Source organism: Sitophilus oryzae, unplaced genomic scaffold (assembly GCF_002938485.1).
Source record: "Sitophilus oryzae breed Bouriz unplaced genomic scaffold, Soryzae_2.0 scaffold_1018_pilon_pilon, whole genome shotgun sequence".
NCBI lineage: Eukaryota > Metazoa > Arthropoda > Insecta > Coleoptera > Curculionidae > Sitophilus > Sitophilus oryzae.
The window spans coordinates 224,741-246,284 of record NW_022145636.1 but is presented as its reverse complement, the minus strand read 5'-3'; the positions used below and the strand labels follow the sequence as shown (position 1 = coordinate 246,284).

Here is a 21,544-nt window from a genome sequence, read left to right as displayed (position 1 = left end):
TGGATTTTGAATATGTATTCATGTAATAAATCTCCAAGAACTTAAAAATTAATAATGGTCTATTAAATATGTAATAACACAAGTTAACAGTTTTTCAAAATTCCCACTCTTTTATCTTCTTTCTCAAAAATAACCGTAAGTTGTAGAGTTGTATTTTAGTTTAACGGCCTGAGCTGCCAGGGCTATTCTGCCATGTAATATTCAGTAAAATTCTTCATTTCAGAATAATATATGTCCTCGATATAGTCTATGGTTGTGAACTTGGGTGTAACATAGCCGAATTGCCCTGGCAGCTCAACCCACTACTTTGACACTTTTATATCAAACTTCACCTCTCTGTCTTTGTATCTAACTTCACTTTATAATTATCGATTTTGTAAACAAATTTCTGAAGAGCCTAATTTTAATTAAATAATACAGATTTATTTTAAATCAAGAAAAATAATTTGTGAAAATGGATGCCGATAGTAAAGCTACATCTTCTGAGACAGTAGAATCCTTACAAAAAGAAGCAGAAGTGTTGAAAAAACGACTGGAAGAGGAAAGGCAAAAACTTAATGATATTTCTTGTAAGATTATTTTTATACTTATTATATATTTTTTGAATGATATGGATGATTATTTTAGTGGAGGCGGTTGCTGAAAGATTAGATTGCGTTAGCTGCCCTAATATTAAGCCTCGTCGTACGCTTAAAGGTCACCAAGCTAAAGTTCTGTGTTCGGATTGGTCTCCAGATAAAAAACATATAGTTTCATCATCTCAGGTAATGTCAAAATAATTTGCGTTAAATGAATTTAAGTCTCGAGGTGTTGGTAATTTTAGGATGGCAAAATGATTATTTGGGATGCTCATACCACTAACAAGGAACATGCACTTACAATGCCAACTACTTGGGTAATGGCTTGTGCCTATGCACCATCTGGCAATTTTGTAGCTTGTGGGTAGGGTTTTTTATAACAAACAACTTTGCATATTTAATGAGCTTATTATGTTTTCAGTGGTCTTGATAATAAGGTCACTGTATATCCTTTGGTATTGGATGAAGAAATATCACAACGTAAGAAGACAGTTGGAACCCATACAAGTTACATGAGCTGCTGTCTGTTTCCCAATTCGGATCAACAGGTCAGTTGTTTTTTTATTTTCAATGAATATCTAAGAAATATTTATTTATTTCTATTTCTATCAAGAATGTCAATACATGTTAAGGCAGTGGCGTACATATAATGTAGGCAAAAAATGTAGACCTGAGACCTGTGAATGTAGACCTGATTAACTTGGATCTGCAAATTCTCTTCTCATAAATCCAACCAAAACACAGGCAATTCTTTTTTCACGCAATGATCTGGACCCAACAAATTACAATATCTTACTAAATAATGTTAAAGTTGATTGGACTAATGAGGTCAAAAATTTTGGTCTCATTATGGACACCAAACTGACATTCAATAAGCATGTAAGTTATGTCTGTCAGCGATCATACTACAAACTAAAGTCAATTTATGAATTTAAAAATATTTTATCTTTCGATGCCAAGAGACTCCTTGCTGACAGTTTGGTTCTTTCTATACCAGGCTACCTAAACATAGCCTATGGTCCCTTCCTAACTCAGTTTAACAAGTATGGAATTCAAAAATTGCATTGTGATTTGAAAAATTGAGATTTCCTAAGATGTATTAAAATCATTTTGGTCTACTGCATTATCAAGCAATTCCCATATAAAATTTACCATAAAGGCACTCCATATGATTTACGCGAAGGCGGTTTGGTTTACTTTGTATTATCTCTAATGGGATGGTAAACCTTGTGCCTTTGCGAATCTTCAACATACTCTACAGACCGCAATGAGTGGAAGGCCACGCTGTAAGAAAGAGATAGATTAAGTTGCAGTGTTGGCCAGATGAAAAGATGTAATATCCGTATTTTGTTGGTCAAAATATTAGCGAGGATTTATTCTTTCATCCTTTAATTATGAAAACATAGCTAAGTATTAATATTACCATTGGGGGTTGGAACCTTCGGTGTTACAACAGCAAAATACAACAGTAAATCAGCACAATGCACCAAAACACTTTTACTTTTACACTGGACGCGTGTTTGGCTAACCTTGTTAGCATCATCAGCAGATGATTAAAACTAAACTAAACTAATATCTATAATATAAACAGCGTTTATATACTCGCTCAGCTGGCTCCGAGTGGGCAAAAACTAGTCAAACGGGTCAAAACCAAACAAGCGTAACAATTAATTACCGAAACTGAAGCAGTAGGAACAGAGAACTGGAAGGAATTGTGGAAATAATGGCCCAATTCCTAACTTAATAACACACAAATGACTTTTTGAAGAACTTCAAATCATCAATTTGTCCACCATTTGCTTATTAAAGAGCTCTATTCAAAAACTGATTGACTTCCGATCGGGGGGAGCGCTTTATATACTGTCCACAGAATATACTAACGAAAAGAAGCCCAAGTTCCTTGTAATAAATCGGTTCCATTTTCGTAACGCCATCTCTCGACATAGCTGACATTATAGGTTAGCCAAAGGGGTGCGGGGCCGGGGGGAATTGTAAAATACACTTTTTTATTTTAATTATTTTTATTCGCTATTTGCAATTTTATTTTTAAAACATATTATGTGAAACAATCACATAATATGTCTTAAAAAATAAAATTACAAACGGAAACAAAAGGAATTAAATAATCTGAAAATCTACAAAGTTTATTGATAAAAAAGTTAGGCTATGCAAATTGATAAGTATATTAAGTATAACCTCTTTGGTATAACATTGTTAAACAAACATTAACAAATCATAACATATCAGATCATAGAACTAAAAAAAGTACTGTTACATAAAAACAGGTGATACAATACTTCAAAATTAATTTTAACATAATATCAAAACCGAAAAATCAAACTGCAAACACAACCACACTTATCACAACAGAAATTAACACAGACTTCCGCGGCAAATGTCCAAGAAAGACTGATCATTCTGATTGGTCCTGGTCCGGTCGTAGCTCACGTCGTATTGTCGGTAAGCAAAATCCCTGTCCAAAAATTTTGAGGATCAGCGCCATCATCCGTCATAATTGGTAAACTTTTGCTGGAACCATTTTTAATATTTCACTTACATGGCCCTGATACTGTCCTCCATTCACGCAGTTGTGCAGCTCTGAACTGTTCAAGAACGCGATACTCTCCCTCCATTCAATTGAGTCATAAAGTTCAGAACTATTCCGCGCCGAGATCCCCTTTCCCCCAAGCACCTTCCTATTGGAGGCACCAGTCTATCGCGCACAGGAACTTGAAATTCGCGAATGGAGGACCCCAATATACGGTAACGGATGTTTCGAGAAATTTCCATTCTAGAACTGTCATATTCTTTTTTTTCCCAGTAATTTCAGTTCTCTCGTCCGTGATTTTCCACCAATGCCTAAGTCCACGGCCACACAGAAAGCGTTTTTTGCGTTTTTAGCGTGAAGAGTCTTTAGCGACTAAAACAAAATAACAGTATTATATAGGAGTGGCCACACCAAAAGCGTGTAGCGGTCGGAGTGTCTAGCAAAAAACGCAAATGAAAACAAATCAGTTTGTTTTCTGTAGCGTCTTTAGCGTTTTCTAAGATGAGACCCCGTCATAGGCGGACGTTATATTTAATAATACAATAAAAATAAATTAAATAGTATGTATTTTTTTCATTTTAGGGTATTATCTAAAAATATTTTTATAAAGAATATCTACTGTTTACGAAGATTCTATTAAATTCAAAAATTTGAAGGAAATGTTTATGTTGAAAAAGTAATAAATTAAAGGAATATTTTCTTACGCGTAAAAAAAGTGTTTTTTCTGCGGAAAAAAAGTTTTTTTAACAGAAACAAATAGTTTTTGACGCGTAAAAAATAGTTTTTTACGTGTAACAAATAATTTTTCACACGTAATTTTTTTTTTGGGGTAAAAGAGTTTTTTACTAGAAACAATAAGTTTTGACGGTAAAGGTGTGGATCCGGTGGCTGACCTTGAAGCCCATATTTGCTGCATTTGATCATCGATACTACGCAAGCGCACATCGTCGATGTTGCCAAATTGCAGTTTATTTTCGAATTATTTGCAGTTGAAATTTTTTTTTTGAGTGTTAATCAATAATAATACATATTCTATAATTAATTTTATAATTTCAGATTTATCTTGATATCCAAAATTAAGGAATGATATATAAAATTGAATATATAAAATTGTAATAATAATAACATTTATTTATATATTTACATTAGAATTAAAAATTATCATTTACGGATTTTTTCTTAATGGTTTTAAACTTATTAGAATTATTTGATTTCTTTCAAGTTATTTAATTTCTAGTTATTTACAGGCAACAATAGTTTTGATTATATGTATCGATGTATTATGAAGTACTAAGTACTACCATGACGAGTCTTATATAGAACAATACACGTCAATGGGAGATAGAGGTAACATTTACTTATAATGTTACTAATATAATATACTTTGATTATAATGTTTGTATCATAATTTCTTAAAAATATCAAGTTAGTGGATTAATAGCAATTTTAGACATATATTTTATCGAAGAGTGTGGTGATAAGACTTATGTTTTATCTTTTTCTCTTTAGAAGGGAGATAGTTTGTGTCGTAAAATATATTACAGTATTTAATATCGTGCACTTTGATATTCTTTTCTTAATTTACTGTAATTTCTTGTTTCCTATAATGCCAAATCTTCACAATATGGTGAAAGTTGAGTTTTGATCTTATTAGTTTTATATCTGTGTTTATACAAGACCAAATTAAGACTTAGTTAGTTTGTGAGTGTGTCATTAACATCTTTCTTATAATACTTTTTGTCTTACTTAATACTATATTATGCTTTGTCTGGAAAATAAATGTTAAAATATCTTAATTTTGCATATCCTATTCCATCCTTCCATTAGGAAAAATATGGTTTATAAATCATATATGCTAAGAAAATCACATAAATTAGGTGTAAGAATAGAGAAATCTTAAGGTGGTAGGTGGAGAAAAATTAATGCAATATATGTATAAGCAGAGTTAAACAAGGTAATTGTTAATGTTGCTGAAGCTGATTCTACAATTTTAATTACGGAGGCTAAAAGGCCTTTTAAGACCTCCGTAGTTTTGATGGAATGTTAAAAAAAACTATTATGGACATGACATGGAGCTACAGCATTTAAAAATTAAAAAAAAAAGAAAAAACTTGGACACATCCCTTTTAATTTCCCGAATTTTTAATAAAGCCCTTTTTAAACGTAGCATAATAATCTAGAGCAATTAGATTAATTATAGGAATCTAGAGTTTTATTTCTATTTAATTTTATTGACTATGAAAATACATAATAAGCGTTCAAGTGTTGTGCGAAATATTAAAATAATAATATAAATAATATACCGCGTACTATGATTGAAAAAAATAGCGTCAGCGATGACTATGAAATGAAGATCGCTGTCATTTTATATGGGAAATGTCCTCAATCGTCATTTCCCAGCCAACTGGACGCCGTTTTTTCGATCATACGGTATATATTGACAAAAAAACACTGAAAAGCACATATTTGTTTTCTACTGAAAATAATTCCAAAATAACTTGCAAACTGGCAACATCGAAGATGTGCGCATGCGTAGTGTCTGTGACTATATGCAGCAAACACTCGTTTCAAGGTCAGCCACCGGATCCACACCATTACCGTTTTGACGCGTAAAAATTAGTTTTTTACGTGTAACAAATAGTTTTTTACACGTAAAAAATATTTTTTTTGTGTAAAAAAGTTTTCTTACCAGAAACAATAAGTTTTTGACGCGTAAAAATTAGTTTTTTACATGTAACAAATAGTTTTTTATACGTAAAAAATATTTTTTTTGCGTAAGAAAGGTTTTCTACCAGAAACAATAAGTTTCTGACGCCTAAAAAAATAGTTTTTACGTATAACAAATAGATTTTTACACGTAACAAATAGTTTTATACGCGTAAAAAATAGTTTTATACGCGTAAAAAATAGTTTTCTACCAGTAACAAATAGTTTTATACGCGTAAAAAATAGTTCTTTACGTGTACAGTTTTATTCGTGTAAAATAATAAAAATAGTTTTTTACGTGTAACAAATGTTTTTTACACGTAATAATTTGATTCACTTTTACAAAATTTGTATTGAAACATCAATATTTTTGATAAACACGTGGACTCCACCAGGTCAGCCACCGGATCCACACCTTTACCAAATAATTTTTTACGTGTGACAAATAGTTTTTTACACGTAAAAAATGTTTTTTGATAAACACGTGGACTGCTCACAAATACACGTCGCGTCACTACGTATTTTTCGCTCGTGCTTCGTTAGCTCGTGTGTCAAAGCCATCTCACTAGCTCGTATGTCACGGCCTTGAATTTTTACCCCCAGCGCGCGTAAAGAAGTTACTCCAAAATGTTTCATAAATCATGTCCTAAGATTGCATTAGCAACTAGAAATATTTACTATTCTATTATATAATTATAATTATTTATTATATTATATTATAATTATAACAAGTACTAACCACAACACTACAACATAAAAAACTATACACTTATAAACTAAAATTCCAAATAAAATGGTAAATAATAATTATTATTTTTACACACACCACTGGCACTAGCAGTAGATTGTGTTTGTCTCTGAATATATGCGCCGGCCCGTCCACAATTCAATCCCAGCATCTTTTATCTTCGTCTCTTCAACGCTAACGGCGCCGATCTCGTCTGTCTCCTTCTCACAGGATTGATTGTTGGACGGGCCGGGAATCCACGAGCTTGCGACGTTACTAAATTGACATCTTGATAGAAACTGCAGACCTGCCGCGTCTTTTGCGTGTTTTTAATGGACACAAATCGAAAAAAGCGCTTAAAACGGTAAAATGGCAAAAAGCGCTCGAGACGCAAAAAACGCAAAACGCTAAAAACGCTTTCTGTGTGGACGTGGGCTTAGTTTGTTTTTTGTAGCGTCTTTTGCGTTTTCTAAGATGAGACCCCGTCATAGGCGGACGTTCTATTTAATAATACAATAAAACTAAATTAAATAGTATGCATTTTTTTTATTTTGGGGTATTATCTAAAAATATTTTTATAAAGAATAGCTACTGTTTAGGAAGATTGTATTAAATTCAAAAATTTGAAGGAAATGTTTGAAAAAGTGTAGTTTGAAATGTTGAAAAAGTAATAAATTAAAGGAATATTTTCTTACGTGTAAAAAATAGTTTTTTTATGCGTAAAAAGTGTTTTTTTTCTGCGTATAAAAGGTTTTTTAACACAAACAAATAGTTTTTGACGCGTAAAAAAAATTCTTTTACGTGTAACAAATAGTTTTTTACACGTAAAAAATATTTTTTTTGAGTAAAAGAGTTTTTAACTAGAAACAATAAGTTTTTGACGCGTAAAAAAATTTTTTTACGCGTAACAAATAGTTTTTTACACGTAAAAAAATATTTTTTTTGCGTAACAAATTTTTTTTTACCAGAAACAATAAGTTTTTGACCCGTAAAAAAATAATTGGTAATGGTGTGGATCCGGTGGCTGACCTTGAAACGAGTTTTTGCTGCATATAGTCACAGACACTACGCATGCGCAAATCCTCGATGTTGCCAGATTGTAAGTTATTTTGGAATTATTTTCAGTAGAAAACAAATATGTGCTTTTCAGTGTTTTTTGTCAATATATACCGTATGATCGAAAAAACGGCGTCCAGTTGGCTGGGGAATGACGATTGAGAACGTTTCCCATATAAAATCCCCCAATTCATTTTATAGTCATCGCTGACGCTATTTTTTTTCAATCATAGTACGCGGTATATTATTTAGATCAAGGATTTATATTATTATTTTAATATTTCGCACAACACGTGAACGCTTATTATGTATTTTCATAGTCAATAAAATTAAATAGAAATAAAACTCTAGATTCCTATAATTACTCTAATTGCTCTAGATTATTATGCTACGTTTAAAAAGGGCTTTATTAAAAATTCGGGAAATTAAAAGGGATATGTCCAAGTTTTTTCTTTTTTTTAAATTTTTAAATGCTGGAGCTCCATGTCATGTTCATAATAGGTTTTTTTTAACATTCCATCAAAACTACGGACGCCTTAAAAGGCCTTTTAGCCTCCGTAATTAAAATTGTAGAATCAGCTTCAGCAACATTAACAGTTACCTTATTTAATTCTGCTTATACATATATTGCATTAATTTTTCTACTACCTTAAGATTTCTCTATTCTTACACCTAATTTATGTGATTTTCTTAGCATAATATGATTTATAAACCATATTTTTCCTAATGGAAGGATGGAATAGGATATCCAAAATTAAGATATTTTAACATTTATTTTCCAGACAAAGCATAATATAGTATTAAGATTAAGACATAACAAATATTATAAGAAAGATCTTAATATAAATCACAAACTAAGTCTTAATTTGGTCTTGTATAAGTATAAACACAGGTATAAAACTAATAAGATCAAAACTCAACCTTCACCATATTGTCAAGATTTGGCATTATAGAAAACAAGAAATTACAGTAAATTAAGAAAAGAATATCAAAGTACACGATATTAAATACTGTAATGTATTCTACGACACAAACCATCTCCCTTCTAAAGAGAAAAAGATAAAACATGAAGCATTATTACATATATTTTTATATATATTAGCAAGCATTTATATATATTAGCAACATTATTTTAGTCTTATCAACACACTCTTCGATAAAATATATGTCTAAAATTGCTATTAATCCACTAACTTGATATTTTTAAGAAATTATCATACAAACATTACAATCAAAGTATATTATATTAGTAACATTATAGGTAAAATATTGTCAAGGTCAAGGGCTAAAATGTATTACTGGTTGCCTGCACAACCGCAACGTGTCAAGAAAAATGGCGTATCCGCCAGAAATTAAAAATGTATTACTGCTTGCGTGCACAACCGCAACGTGTCAAGAAAAATGGCGTATCCGCCAGAAATTAAAAGACTTTTTCAGGCGCCATCTTTTAGTCAAGTCGAGAAGTAAGGGAATCAGACAATGGAATTGTCTGGTATGAAGAAGTACGCTTTCCGAGAATTGGGGAAATTTCGAGAAGCAGTCAATAGAGTATATAAGCCGGAGCCATCGACAACTGAGACAGTTTTTGAAATTTGAATATACCGCGTGAAAATTGAAAATCGGACAATTTGGTGAAGGAATCTTATAAATAGTTAGTTTGTTGTGTGTTATAAGTTAGTAGTTGTGTATAAAGCGAGAAAATAAATTCGTTAAGTATTTTATCGTGAGTTTAAATTAGTGGACCCACGGAATCCGTAACAATTGGTGTCAGAAGTGGGATTCAAGAGGATTTTAAGAAGAAAATTAAGTGGATTGGAAGATTTTTGGACCGGATTAGAGTATTTTTATGGTTGGTACAAGGGAACAAGCGAAGAAAATGGAGGAAGTAAGCAAACTATTAGGCGATTTTATGGAGAATATGAGAAGAGAAAAGGCAGAAGAACAAGAGAAGCTGCGAAAAGAGAAAGCAGAAGAACAAGACCGCCTACTGAAAATTCTGGAAAATCAAGACAAAATTTTCGAAGATTTGAAAATTCAACGACAACAAGACAAAGAAGAAGAACAGGACCGGCTTGAGAAAATTTTAGGCAATTTAGAAATTCGTCAGAAGAATGAATGGAGGGAAATTTTAGAAGATATAGAAACGCGCCGCCAGAAAGAAAGACAAGAAGATCAGGACCGTCTTAAGAAAACTTTAGAAAAGCAAGAAATCCACCTTCAAGAAGCCGTAGAAGATCTGGAGGAACGCCTTCAGCAGAAAATGGAGAAATTGGAGATGGACCTACAGAAGACCAAGGTACAAGTAAAGACACCTGGCGTTCAAGGAACAGCGAACCTTAAGGCCCCGACCTACGATGGACAAACGACATGGATAATGTACCACCGTCAGTTTGAAGCAGCCGCCGCTGCCAACGGATGGACTGACCAGGAGAAAGCAGCGGCACTTGTCATCGCTGCGCGGCCCTGCCCTGGAACTGCTGCAAACTATTCCTGCAGCCCAACAGCAGGAATACGAAACCTTGGTTGCTGCATTGGACAGAAGATATGGCGATCAACATCGACGTCAACTTTACCAGGCCCAGATCAAGACACGCCTGCAGAGGTCCGGAGAGAGTCTGCAAGAATTTGAAGCAGACTTACGTCGGCTGGTACACCTAGCGTATCCTGAAGCACCGGAAGGATTTAGGGAGGAACTCGCTGCTCAGTGCTTTATCAGCGGACTGAGGGACAACGAATTACAGAGGGCGCTGCAAATATCCCGATTTTCTACCAGCAGCGAAGCACTGGTCAGGGCGCTGGAAATCGAAGCTGCTTTTAGCGCCATCCCTAGCCCGAAGATAAGATCGGTAACGGTAGAGGAACAGCCCGAGAGTATCCACAGAAGTTTGGAGGAGATGTGTAGAAAATTCGACAAACTATGTGAGCTACTAGTGAACAAGGGAGTTAACAACACCCAGACAGAGAACCAAAGAAGATTCCAGGATATGAGATGCTATGGATGCGGCAGGAATGGCCACATCAAACGGGATTGTCGCATCCAAATGCGATTCCATTCACTATCCAGAGAACATCGGCACATCGGAAGATCCCAGGACATAAGGTGCTATACAGGGTGTCCCAGAAATGAGTGCAGATATTTTAACTGGTAGTATAGTTCAACCCCAGAAACACGCCTATGAGGTTTTTTTTGCGAAAAAAAAATGTTGAAAATTTTATATTTTTCTTGACATTTTCCGGAGTGTCGGAGAGAATGCAACGTTGCCACCTCCTACCATACCCACATTCTGCATGTTTATCTATAAATTCAATTATTTTTAGTTGCTACAGAAAAAAATACGAAAATTAATTTTATTCATATTAGTGCAGATTGCCTCTCTACCAACTCTAGAGAAACGCGCAATATTTTAAATACTTTTTATAGTGGAGTAAACTGAAAAAATATATCTTAACAATTATTATAGCTTCATTTTTCGCCATATTAGGAAATATTTTCAATCGTTTCAATAAACAATTATAACCTTTAATGTTTAGTTAGAGCTTACCCTTTTAATGAAAGTGTTTTTTATCCAGCACACATATACGCAAACACATACACACCAAATATCTATTAAACTGAACATCACAAACCTATCACATGCCTATCACTTTTAAAATATTATTTAAAATTTTTCACATGATAATAATCAAACACTAAACTCATAAATACAATAAAAAATGTTAAAAAAAACTTGCTTTAATAACTACTTATATCCGGTGGCTGATGGTAGACAGCCCGGGGTTTTCTTTGACATTTCTTCAAAACCGACACAACCCCGACAACGATTTCGAAAACACTGAAGGAATTAGAAATTACAAATTTTTATTTAGGAATTTGTTGACTTAGCGTCCTCTAGATGATGTATTACTATTGGACTGATGTATTACTATTATGGGTCAACGTTTTGGTGGTTGTATAAAGATAGATAAATCAATTTTCTAAATGTTTATGTATGGAGTAGGGATATCCCAAAAATAAAATAAAAGTACAAGAAAGGGTATACCCAAGAAAGAATTAAGGTAAAATCAAAGAGTATTCTACGTTATCTAAAATATAAAAATATGGGAAGCCCCGACAAAAATCTGACACCTGATATCAAAGTGATAAACAAACATCGGCGCATGCGGCAGCGAGCACTTACACTTAATTTTTCAGTTCATTGCTAGATGGCCTTTTACTAGGGATGCACTGCAAACAAATATTCCAGCAAAACTAAAGTGTTTTTTCTTATTCTAAATTCTAACAAATAAATAAACCTGTAAAACTGTATAAATAAAATCGGTCTTCGATTTAAAAAAAAAGATCGATTATACCAAAAAATCGTTTGATAAAAATCACGTCGATTTGATAATAATCGATTCGAATCGTACATCCCTAGTATGGTGTGTAGTTTAAGGTTATGTTTAAGGTTAATCGTGGGTTATTAAACTCGCACAAAAACAAAACAGAAAACAACAAAAAACAATGCAAACAATGCCAAATAAACCTGTAAAAAAGTACTTTTATTATTCAAAATGAAATATCATATAATTCAGTTGGTATACGAATATTTTTTGATTTATTTATAATGTTTGGTGTCAAAAATATGTGAGAAATGAGGTAAACAGTTTAAATGTCTTAATAAATTCGTTTTTAATTTATTAACCTTTCAGGTATCTACCTAATGGTAGGAAGAAATTAATTATGTAATGGTAGGAAAAATAATTTCACTTTAATTATGTATTAGAAAATCAGTAATCTTAAATTAGGATGCATCAATGGAGAAGAAGGCAATTGTAATCACAATACAATAATAGATCTACAAATACCAAGCAATACATTAAATCAAAAATCTCAGTAACACTGTTATTATGTACTCCCTGTGGTCTTATTAGTATAAAGTTTTGTTTTACATGAAAATAATTATCCCATTTAATTATGCATTAAATTTTAGTGTCAGCTTATTGATAGCTCGATTACCAGTCAAATAGTTTCGATGTTTTCTATACTATGAAGAAAATTAGATCTGATTAGATTAATTCAGATGTAAATTTATGTTATACGGTAAGATATTTTTAAACAAACCAAGAAAGTTCTCTTCAGACAAGTTCTGGTCTGAAATTGCAAATATTAACGAAAAAGTTATACATGTAGTTTTCTATTCATAAATGATATTATTGATTTTATTCTAGGTGAATGTATCGAGTCATATATTATGCAGAATATATTGAGAAAAATGGTAAACTAACTAAAAGTGCTAACAAAATTTCTTAGGAAGTTATCGATATACCTAATTATTAGAAGCTGTAACAAATGTTCAAAGAGTCAGAGTATACTTTATTAGAAGTGTGTTAGATAGAATTATACACTTTAAAGAAAATATCTTTTATTATTGCAGGTAATGCATATTGTGTAATGCATATAATATGTGAAATCTATTATTACATACAAAGATTGAAAATTATTTAAACAGCTACCTGTATGTTGTCTCACAATCTCATTTAGTGAATGGGTTATTAAAAATTGAACATATTTACACACAGAATATTGTGGATATGGATATCTGGAAAGCATGTTATAACCATTTTTATTTTTAGGATTTATGAAATGATTACATAAATATACTAACAACAAATTGCAATGCATCTGTATATTAGAGACAAAGATGAAAGAGAGTAACAAGAATATATGTATTCAAAAGAAAAATATCAAGACCATTTGTAGTAATTAAAATTAAAGAATAAAATACATAAAATGTACCATATGATCGAAAAAAAAACGGCGTCCAGTTGGCTGGGAAATGACGATCAATGACATTTCCTATATAAATTTACATATAAAATGACAGCGACCTTCATTTCATAGCCATCGTTGACGCCGTTTTTTCTCGATCATACGGTAGTTTATGTGTGAACAAATTCTCATTTCATATAAAAATTGGAGCTCTATCTAGAGTATATTTGAATATAAATGTTTTTATGTATTGGAAGGGGGACTGTAGTTTTCAAATATAATAAAGAAAATAGACTAAAAAAACATGTGTGTAAGTTCTTTTTTAAACTATTCTGTAAGTTACGTAAATGTGTTTCAAATAGGTTGCTTTTCACAATAAAGTCAATACACAGTAATTATGCTTTACTTTTTCAAAACACACTCTTGTTTTTTATTATCAGAGAGTTATTAATATTAGAAAATTTAGTTACATGAATATAATAGGAGCAAATATTATGTTTCAAGTTTCAAGTAATTAGAATATGATATGAGTCATAATAGCTTAAATATGATTGCTCATAAAATACCTAGTATATACACATTTAGATATATCTCTTTAAATATAAATTAGTATTGCCACCATGCGATTAATGGGAAATACAATATGGTCGTGAAAAAAAAAACGGCGTCAGCGATGGCTATGAAATAAAGATCGCTGTCAATCTATGTGTAAAATTTTATGGAGAATTTCACCGACCGTTATTTTCAAGCCATTCTGGACGCCGTTTTTTCCGACCATACGGTATTTCTAGGTATGGAATTATGTCTCTAATATGTAGTTAGGTAATTTTTTCCATTTGCCTATTGTTAATTATAACGTCGTCAAACTATAAAATTTGCTATATTTTTTAGTTAATTTTTTTTAGTAATATCAAAACATGTTTTGAATAGTTTAATTAGTAATAAAGCTACTAACATATTCAGTTATTCTTTTTTCTATAAAGCTTTTTTGATAAAAAAATGAGTATACCTGCTAAGACGTTAAATTGCCTGAGAAATTACGATCGATGCCATTTACCATCCACTTTTACACAATAGAATGCCATCGATCGTAATTTCAAAAGCAGAAAACTTGCCGCCGTTTTTTCCAATGAAATGGGCGGTGGGGAGAAAATTACAGATTCCTGTATTATATTAACGACTAACGACATTATTAATCGAGTGTACACAAAGCATGTACACTATTAGAAATCGATCTAATTTCTAATAGTATCGAGCTTTTAAAATTCGAGAAAGTGATCGGAGATTGTGTTTAAAGTGTTGTGAAATGTTCGTTAGTGCATATTTTTGTGTCGGTAATCGGTATCGGTATAGGCAAATCGCGATGAAGTATACAAATCCGGAGAAGGTGGATATGCTAAGACCATAGGTACTTAGCAGGGGAAAGCGCTGTAGAAGCTCGGAGACTTTATTCCGAAGAGTATCCGAGTAGACAAATCCCTAATGCTCGAACCTTTGTAAGTATGGTTCAGCATTTGAGGGATTCGGGAAAAGCAACGAAGAATTGCTGCAAAACGTTAAAAATTCCATGCTCAGAAGAAGGAGAGCATGTATTGGAAATGGAGGTCGTCATTTTGAACATTATTATAATAGCATGCAGTCAAGAAGCGAAGGGTATACCGGGTGGTGCATCATCGTTGGAAATATAGGATATCCCATGCAAATTTTGAACTGTCGAGATATTGGATCCCCTTGTGCAAATTTGTAATGTATCTTTAAAAACCATTTACGATTTAGCTCTAAAATTAATAGGGGAGCCAATATTTCCACAGTTGAAAATTTGCATAGTGTTGTTAAGAATTGTAGTGAAGTGATGTTATTAAGTGTAGTGTTATGTGCAGTTTTAAGAGTGGTAAAATGGAAAAAAAGAAAGCTCTGCAGTTGTATCTCTCTGCTATAGGGATATCTTTTTTTATTGTTTGGTAAGTTTTTTTTCTTTTAGTTTATTTTGTGTAATGTGAAAAGTAGGGCTACTGGCGATCACCCACTTAAAAAAAGTAACGCACCTCTGCAGAACCTCTTGGATGGTGTGGGATTTTGCAAGTACTTTTTAAGTCTTTCTAGTCGATGTGGCAACAGCGGGCGGCGAACAAGCTGAGATCCGCGAGATCTCTCCCCCGCGCCGGGGGATCCGCGAGATTCCCCGGCGGCTCTCAAAATGTCGCAATTTTTTTTTTAAACTTTCAAAGTTAAATAACTCGGTTATTTTCAATCTATTTTAAAAACGGTAAAGAGAAAATATGTTTCTTTTGGCCAGATCTACCACCCCTTAAAATATCTGCACTCATTTCTGGGACACCCTGTATATATCCCAAACGGGATTGCCGCGTCCAAATGCGATTCCGTTTACCATCGAGAGAACATAGGCACCAGGAAATCAACACTAATGAGCGAGTATTGGCTGAAGAAAACAGAGCCCCTAGGATGTTTTCCGTTAGGAGTCTAGGAAAAACCGCTGACAGTTTGGTGATCAACGGGAAGGTCAATGGTAGAAGAATTCGAATGACTGTGGACACAGGCGCTATGGTATCGTTGGTGCAGACTAACTCAGTGCGAGGATTGAAGATGATGCCTCTTAGAAGAAGAGTGTATTTACGTACAGTTACGGGGGAAATGGCCGTTGTACGGGGAGAGGCTTTCATGGAATTGGAGTTAGGGAATTTGAAGTTTCGGCATAGCGTTTTAGTGGCGGACATTGAAGATGATTTTATCATGGGTATGGATGTGATCAGTCAACATGGTTTTTCGTTTGATCACCATAGAAACATCCTGAAAATCGGAAATGAGGAATTTTCTGTATCTAAAGAGAAGAGACCAGGAAATATGGAAGAAATATTATCGAAAATTGTGATGATACCTGGTGATACCAAGAAGACTGTGTTCGGGAAACTAGAGAAAACCGCTGGGTGCCGTGTAGGACGGGTACAAATTATCGACAACGACCTAGATCGACGACGAGCTACCTTGGACAAGAAAATGAAACATCGCGAAAGCACTATCAGAATAAGGAGTTTTAAGCTTGGAACCGATGAACAGTGGACGACGACACAATTGAGGAAAGATCAAATGGAAGATCCAGACATCGGAGCAATACTACGGCTCAAGGAAGGTAACGGCGAGAGACCACCGTGGCAGGATATTGCAAACAGAGGGCTCGTTTTCAAAGCTCTCTGGGCTCAGTGGAATTCACTGGTTATTGAGAATGGATTGTTAAAGCGCACATGGGAAAGTGCGGATGGCAGCACAGTAACAACTCAGTTACTGGTACCAAGGAAGAAAGTTACCCAGGTATTGGAAGAAATTCACGGTGGTAAAACTGGAGCCCATCTTGGGGTAAACAAGACCTTGAGCAAGCTGAGAGATCGCTTTTACTGGGTGGATTATTGCGAAGATGTCAAGAAATGGTGTCGACAATGTAAAATTTGTGCAGCCAGCCAAGGACCAAGCACTCGATCTAGGGGAAAAATGAAACAATATAACGTTGGACTGCCATTCGAAAGAATCGCTGTTGACATTGCAGGCCCATTCCCTGAAACGCACAAGGGCAACAAGTACGTTTTAGTGGCGATGGATTATTTCAGTAAATGGCCAGAAGTTTTTGCCATTCCAAACCAAGAAGCATCGACTGTAGCTGAAGTATTAGTCATAATGTCTTCAGTAGATTTGGAATTCCTTTAGAGCTTCACACTGACCAAGGAAGGAACTTCGAGTCAAGACTGTTCCAGAAGATGTGTGATCTGCTTGGTATTCACAAGACTAGGACAACAGCTTTACATCCGCAGTCTGATGGGATGGTCGAGAGATTCAATAAGACCATTGAAGAACATCTCTCGAAAATGGTGGATGAACATCAAAGAGATTGGGATCAGCATATACCACTATTCCTAATGGCATATAGAAGTGCAGTTCACAACACCACCGGACTTTCACCATCGAAGATTTTATTTGGTCGAGAATTACGGTTGCCTTGTGACTTGGTGTTCGGATCACCAGACGACAGCACCACGAACGTAGAGGACTACGCGGATGAACTGAAGGAAAGGTTATTGGGAATTCATAAGGCCGTGAGAAGTAAGATTACGCTAGCCAGTGACCGGATGAAAGCTCGTTACGACCTCAGAGCTAATTCTACGGGATTTCAACAGGACGATATGGTATGGTTATATAACCCACAGCGCAAGAAAGGGAGGTCCCCAAAGTTAACTCCAGCATGGGAAGGTCCTTATACAGTCATCAAGAGGATAAATGATGTTGTGTACCGGATTCAACGCAGCCCTAGAAGTAAGATGAAAGTAGTTCATCTGGATCGATTGAGAGATACCAGACAGGAAACCTTGATCGGGACGATCAAATTTGAGAAGGGGGCAATGTCAAGGTCAAGGGCTAAAATGTATTACTGGTTGCCTGCACAACCGCAACGTGTCAAGAAAAATGGCGTATCCGCCAGAAATTAAAAATGTATTACTGGTTGCGTGCACAACCGCAACGTGTCAAGAAAAATGGCGTATCCGCCAGAAATTAAAAGACTTTTTCAGGCGCCATATTTTAGTCAAGTCGAGAAGTAAGAGGAATCAGACAATGGAATTGTCTGGTATGAAGAAGTACGCTTTCCGAGAATTGGGGAAATTTCGAGAAGCAGTCAATAGAGTATATAAGCCGGAGCCATCGACAACTGAGACAGTTTTTGAAATTTGAATATACCGCGTGAAAATTGAAAATCGGACAATTTGGTGAAGGAATCTTATAAATAGTTAGTTTGTTGTGTGTTATAAGTTAGTAGTTGTGTATAAAGCGAGAAAATAAATTCGTTAAGTATTTTATCGTGAGTTTAAATTAGTGGACCCACGGAATCCGTAACAATATGTTACCTCTATCTGCCTCTATCTCCCATTGACGTGTATTGTACTATTATAAGACTCGTCATGGTAGTATTTCAAAATATCAATACATATATAATAATAATCAAAACTATTTTGTTGTCTGTAAATAACTAGAAATTAAATAACTTGAAAAAAATAAAATAATTCTAATAAGTTTAAAACTATTAAGAAAAAATCCGTAAATGGTAATTTTTAATTCTAATGTAAATATATAAATAAATGTTATTATTATTCAACCACTTTCATATCTCTGTTATTATTACAATTTTATATATTCATATACTTTCATTTCACAATATTCATTATCCTTAATTTTGGATATCAAGATAAATCTGAAATTATAAAATTAATTATAGAATTTGTATTATTATTGATTAACACTCAAAAAAAAATTTTCAACTGCAAATAGTTCGAAAATAAACTACAATTTGGCAACATCGACGATGTGCGCTTGCGTAGTATCGATGATCAAATGCAGCAAATATGGGCTTCAAGGTCAGCCACCGGATCCACACCTTTACCAAATAATTTTTTACGTGTGACAAATAGTTTTTTACACGTAAAAAATGTTTTTTGATAAACACGTGGACTGCTCACAAATACACGTCGCGTCACTACGTATTTTTCGCTCGTGCTTCGTTAGCTCGTGTGTCAAAGCCATCTCACTAGCTCGTATGTCACGGCCTTGAATTTTTACCCCCAGCGCGCGTAAAGAAGTTACTCCAAAATGTTTCATAAATCATGTCCTAAGATTGCATTAGCAACTAGAAATATTTACTATTCTATTATATAATTATAATTATTTATTATATTATAATTATAACAAGTACTAACCACAACACTACAACATAAAAAACTATACACTTATAAACTAAAATTCCAAATAAAATGGTAAATAATAATTATTATTTTTACACACACCACTGGCACTAGCAGTAGATTGTGTTTGTCTCTGAATATATGCGCCGGCCCGTCCACAATTCAATCCCAGCATCTTTTATCTTCGTCTCTTCAACGCTAACGGCGCCGATCTCGTCTGTCTCTTTCTCACAGGATTGATTGTTGGACGGGCCGGGAATCCACGAGCTTGCGACGTTATTAAATTGACATCTTGATAGAAACTGCAGACCTGCCGCGTCTTTTGCGTGTTTTTAATGGACACAAATCGAAAAAAGCGCTTAAAACGGTAAAATCGCAAAAAACGCTTGAGACGCAAAAAATGCAAAACGCTAAAAACGCTTTCTGTGTGGCCGTGGGCTAAGACATGGCGCACCGTTCAGTTCCCCGAAAGAGGTCGCCACGTTTCTTGGCAAAAAAAACACGCTTAGCGGTTGTTCGCTCCTCCGACAGATGTCGCTATATACCTTGACAATAGGGAGTTTTCGTTGCTTTAAAAAAATTCAACGGTACGGTTAACGGATACGTAACCATAACCGCTATTTTGACAGATAAAAAAACAGTTTTCGGACTTTCGGTTCATCGGTTCGGAGCCGACATACGATACGATAACCGAAAACTGACAGCTAAGCACAGCCCGTAGCGTAGTGTTTTGATTTTTGGTTTTTGTATTGTTGTTTGATTTGAAAGTGCTTTATATGACTTTATTGGGTATCGCTATATAGGATGGACAATTTAATTTTATTGGACTCTAGTGATGAATCGGATTTGGAGGATGCTATGCTGTTGGAAGGGTTTGAAAACAACATCGAATATCGAGCAGAACTTTATGGGGAGTTCAACCTAGAAATGTTATCTGACCAAGACTGCAAAGCTAACTTCAGCTTTGAAAAAAAAGACATTCCTCGATTAGTTGAAGCACTAAGAATTCCCAACGAGTTTAACACAGATAAAATAAATAATCAAAACATAAACAAAATAGAATGATGTTGGGTTAGATCTGTATTTTTCAATGTTGTGTTTCTACTGCGCTAGTGCGCATGCGTACCGCTATATTAACGGCTTTGGCTAACGTCCGTAAAATATCGGCAGCTAGCGGTTACGATATACGATAATCGAAATTGAAATGTCAAAGTTGTCAATTAGCGTTAACCGGAATTGCAATTTGTAAGCAACGAAAACTCCCTAATATTAATTACTTATGCTATTCTGCGTATATTTGATTTTGCCAATTTTTGTCAAACTTGCTTTGATTTGCACTGCACGCCACTGTGTTAGGGTGCAATTGCATAATAATGAATTACATAACGAATTAAGTATTAATAACACTAGGTAATAAATTTATTCAATTAAATCTAGTATTAGAATATTAAATATACTTTTAGATACTAACAGGTAGTGGCGATTCTACGTGTGCTCTATGGGACGTAGAATCTGGACAATTGCTTCAAAATTTTCATGGACATTCCGCTGATGTTATGTCAATTGATCTAGCTCCATCTGAGACAGGCAATACCTTTGTTTCTGGAGTAATAACTCATTGTTTATAGTTTTTTATGGATTATTTCAAATTGAATCTATTTTAGAGTGTGGACAAAATGGTTCTAATTTGGGATATGCGCAGTGGACAGTGTGTCCAATCATTTGAAGGCCACGAATCTGATGTGAACAGTGTAAAGTTTCATCCTAGTGGAGATGCAGTAGCTACTGGAGGAGATGACGCTACAGTAAAGCATATTCATATGTTACAAAATATTTTTAATATTCTTTATTATTCTTTTAGTGCAGGTTGTTTGATTTAAGAGCTGACAAAGAGATAGCGGTATACAGTAAAGACAGTATTATTTTTGGAGCAAATTCAGTTGATTTTTCACATTCAGGTAAAAATAAAGTTAAAATCGAATATATTGAAGATAATATTTTAAATATTTTTACTGTCTAGGACGACTATTATTTGCTGGTTATAATGATTATACTGTGAATGTCTGGGATACATTGAAGTGTGTTAGGGTATGGTTGTTGTATGGTCATGAAAATAGAGTCAGCTGTTTACAAGTATCGCCTGATGGTACTGCTTTATCAACAGGTTCCTGGGACTGTACATTAAGAGTGAGTCATTTTTTTTATAATATAAAGATTATTTTAAATAATTTGGCTTATATATTTTAGGTTTGGGCTTAATTTTATGTTAGTATTAAAAAAAGTATTAATTTTGTTCCTTAATGTGTAATATTAATATTAGAAGTAGATAAATGTATACATATATTTATACTCTGTTAAAAATATGCTTTAAAATTTTTAAATAGTATTGTTTTTTATATGTTTTTGTTAAGTTAACTCGGTGTTAAAATAAAGCTATAGTGA

General features: G+C 33.9%; 1 protein-coding gene and 1 long non-coding RNA gene across 2 annotated transcripts; both read left to right on the top strand.

The window, feature by feature from the left end:
• Positions 1 to 361: 361 nt before the first annotated feature.
• On the top strand, positions 362 to 21,543 carry LOC115874548 (guanine nucleotide-binding protein subunit beta-5). Its single transcript, XM_030889728.1, has 9 exons — positions 362 to 569; positions 628 to 764; positions 824 to 942; positions 1,000 to 1,126; positions 20,566 to 20,709; positions 20,767 to 20,907; positions 20,964 to 21,060; positions 21,123 to 21,289; positions 21,350 to 21,543. Exons 1-9 carry the CDS (start codon positions 455 to 457, stop codon positions 21,359 to 21,361), a joined length of 1,059 nt encoding a protein of 352 aa, XP_030745588.1. The 5' UTR covers positions 362 to 454; the 3' UTR covers positions 21,362 to 21,543.
• On the top strand, positions 12,655 to 12,880 carry LOC115874564. The gene is made up of 2 exons (XR_004048855.1): positions 12,655 to 12,695; positions 12,824 to 12,880. It is a non-coding gene; the product is annotated as an uncharacterized LOC115874564 (long non-coding RNA).
• Position 21,544: the final 1 nt, after the last annotated feature.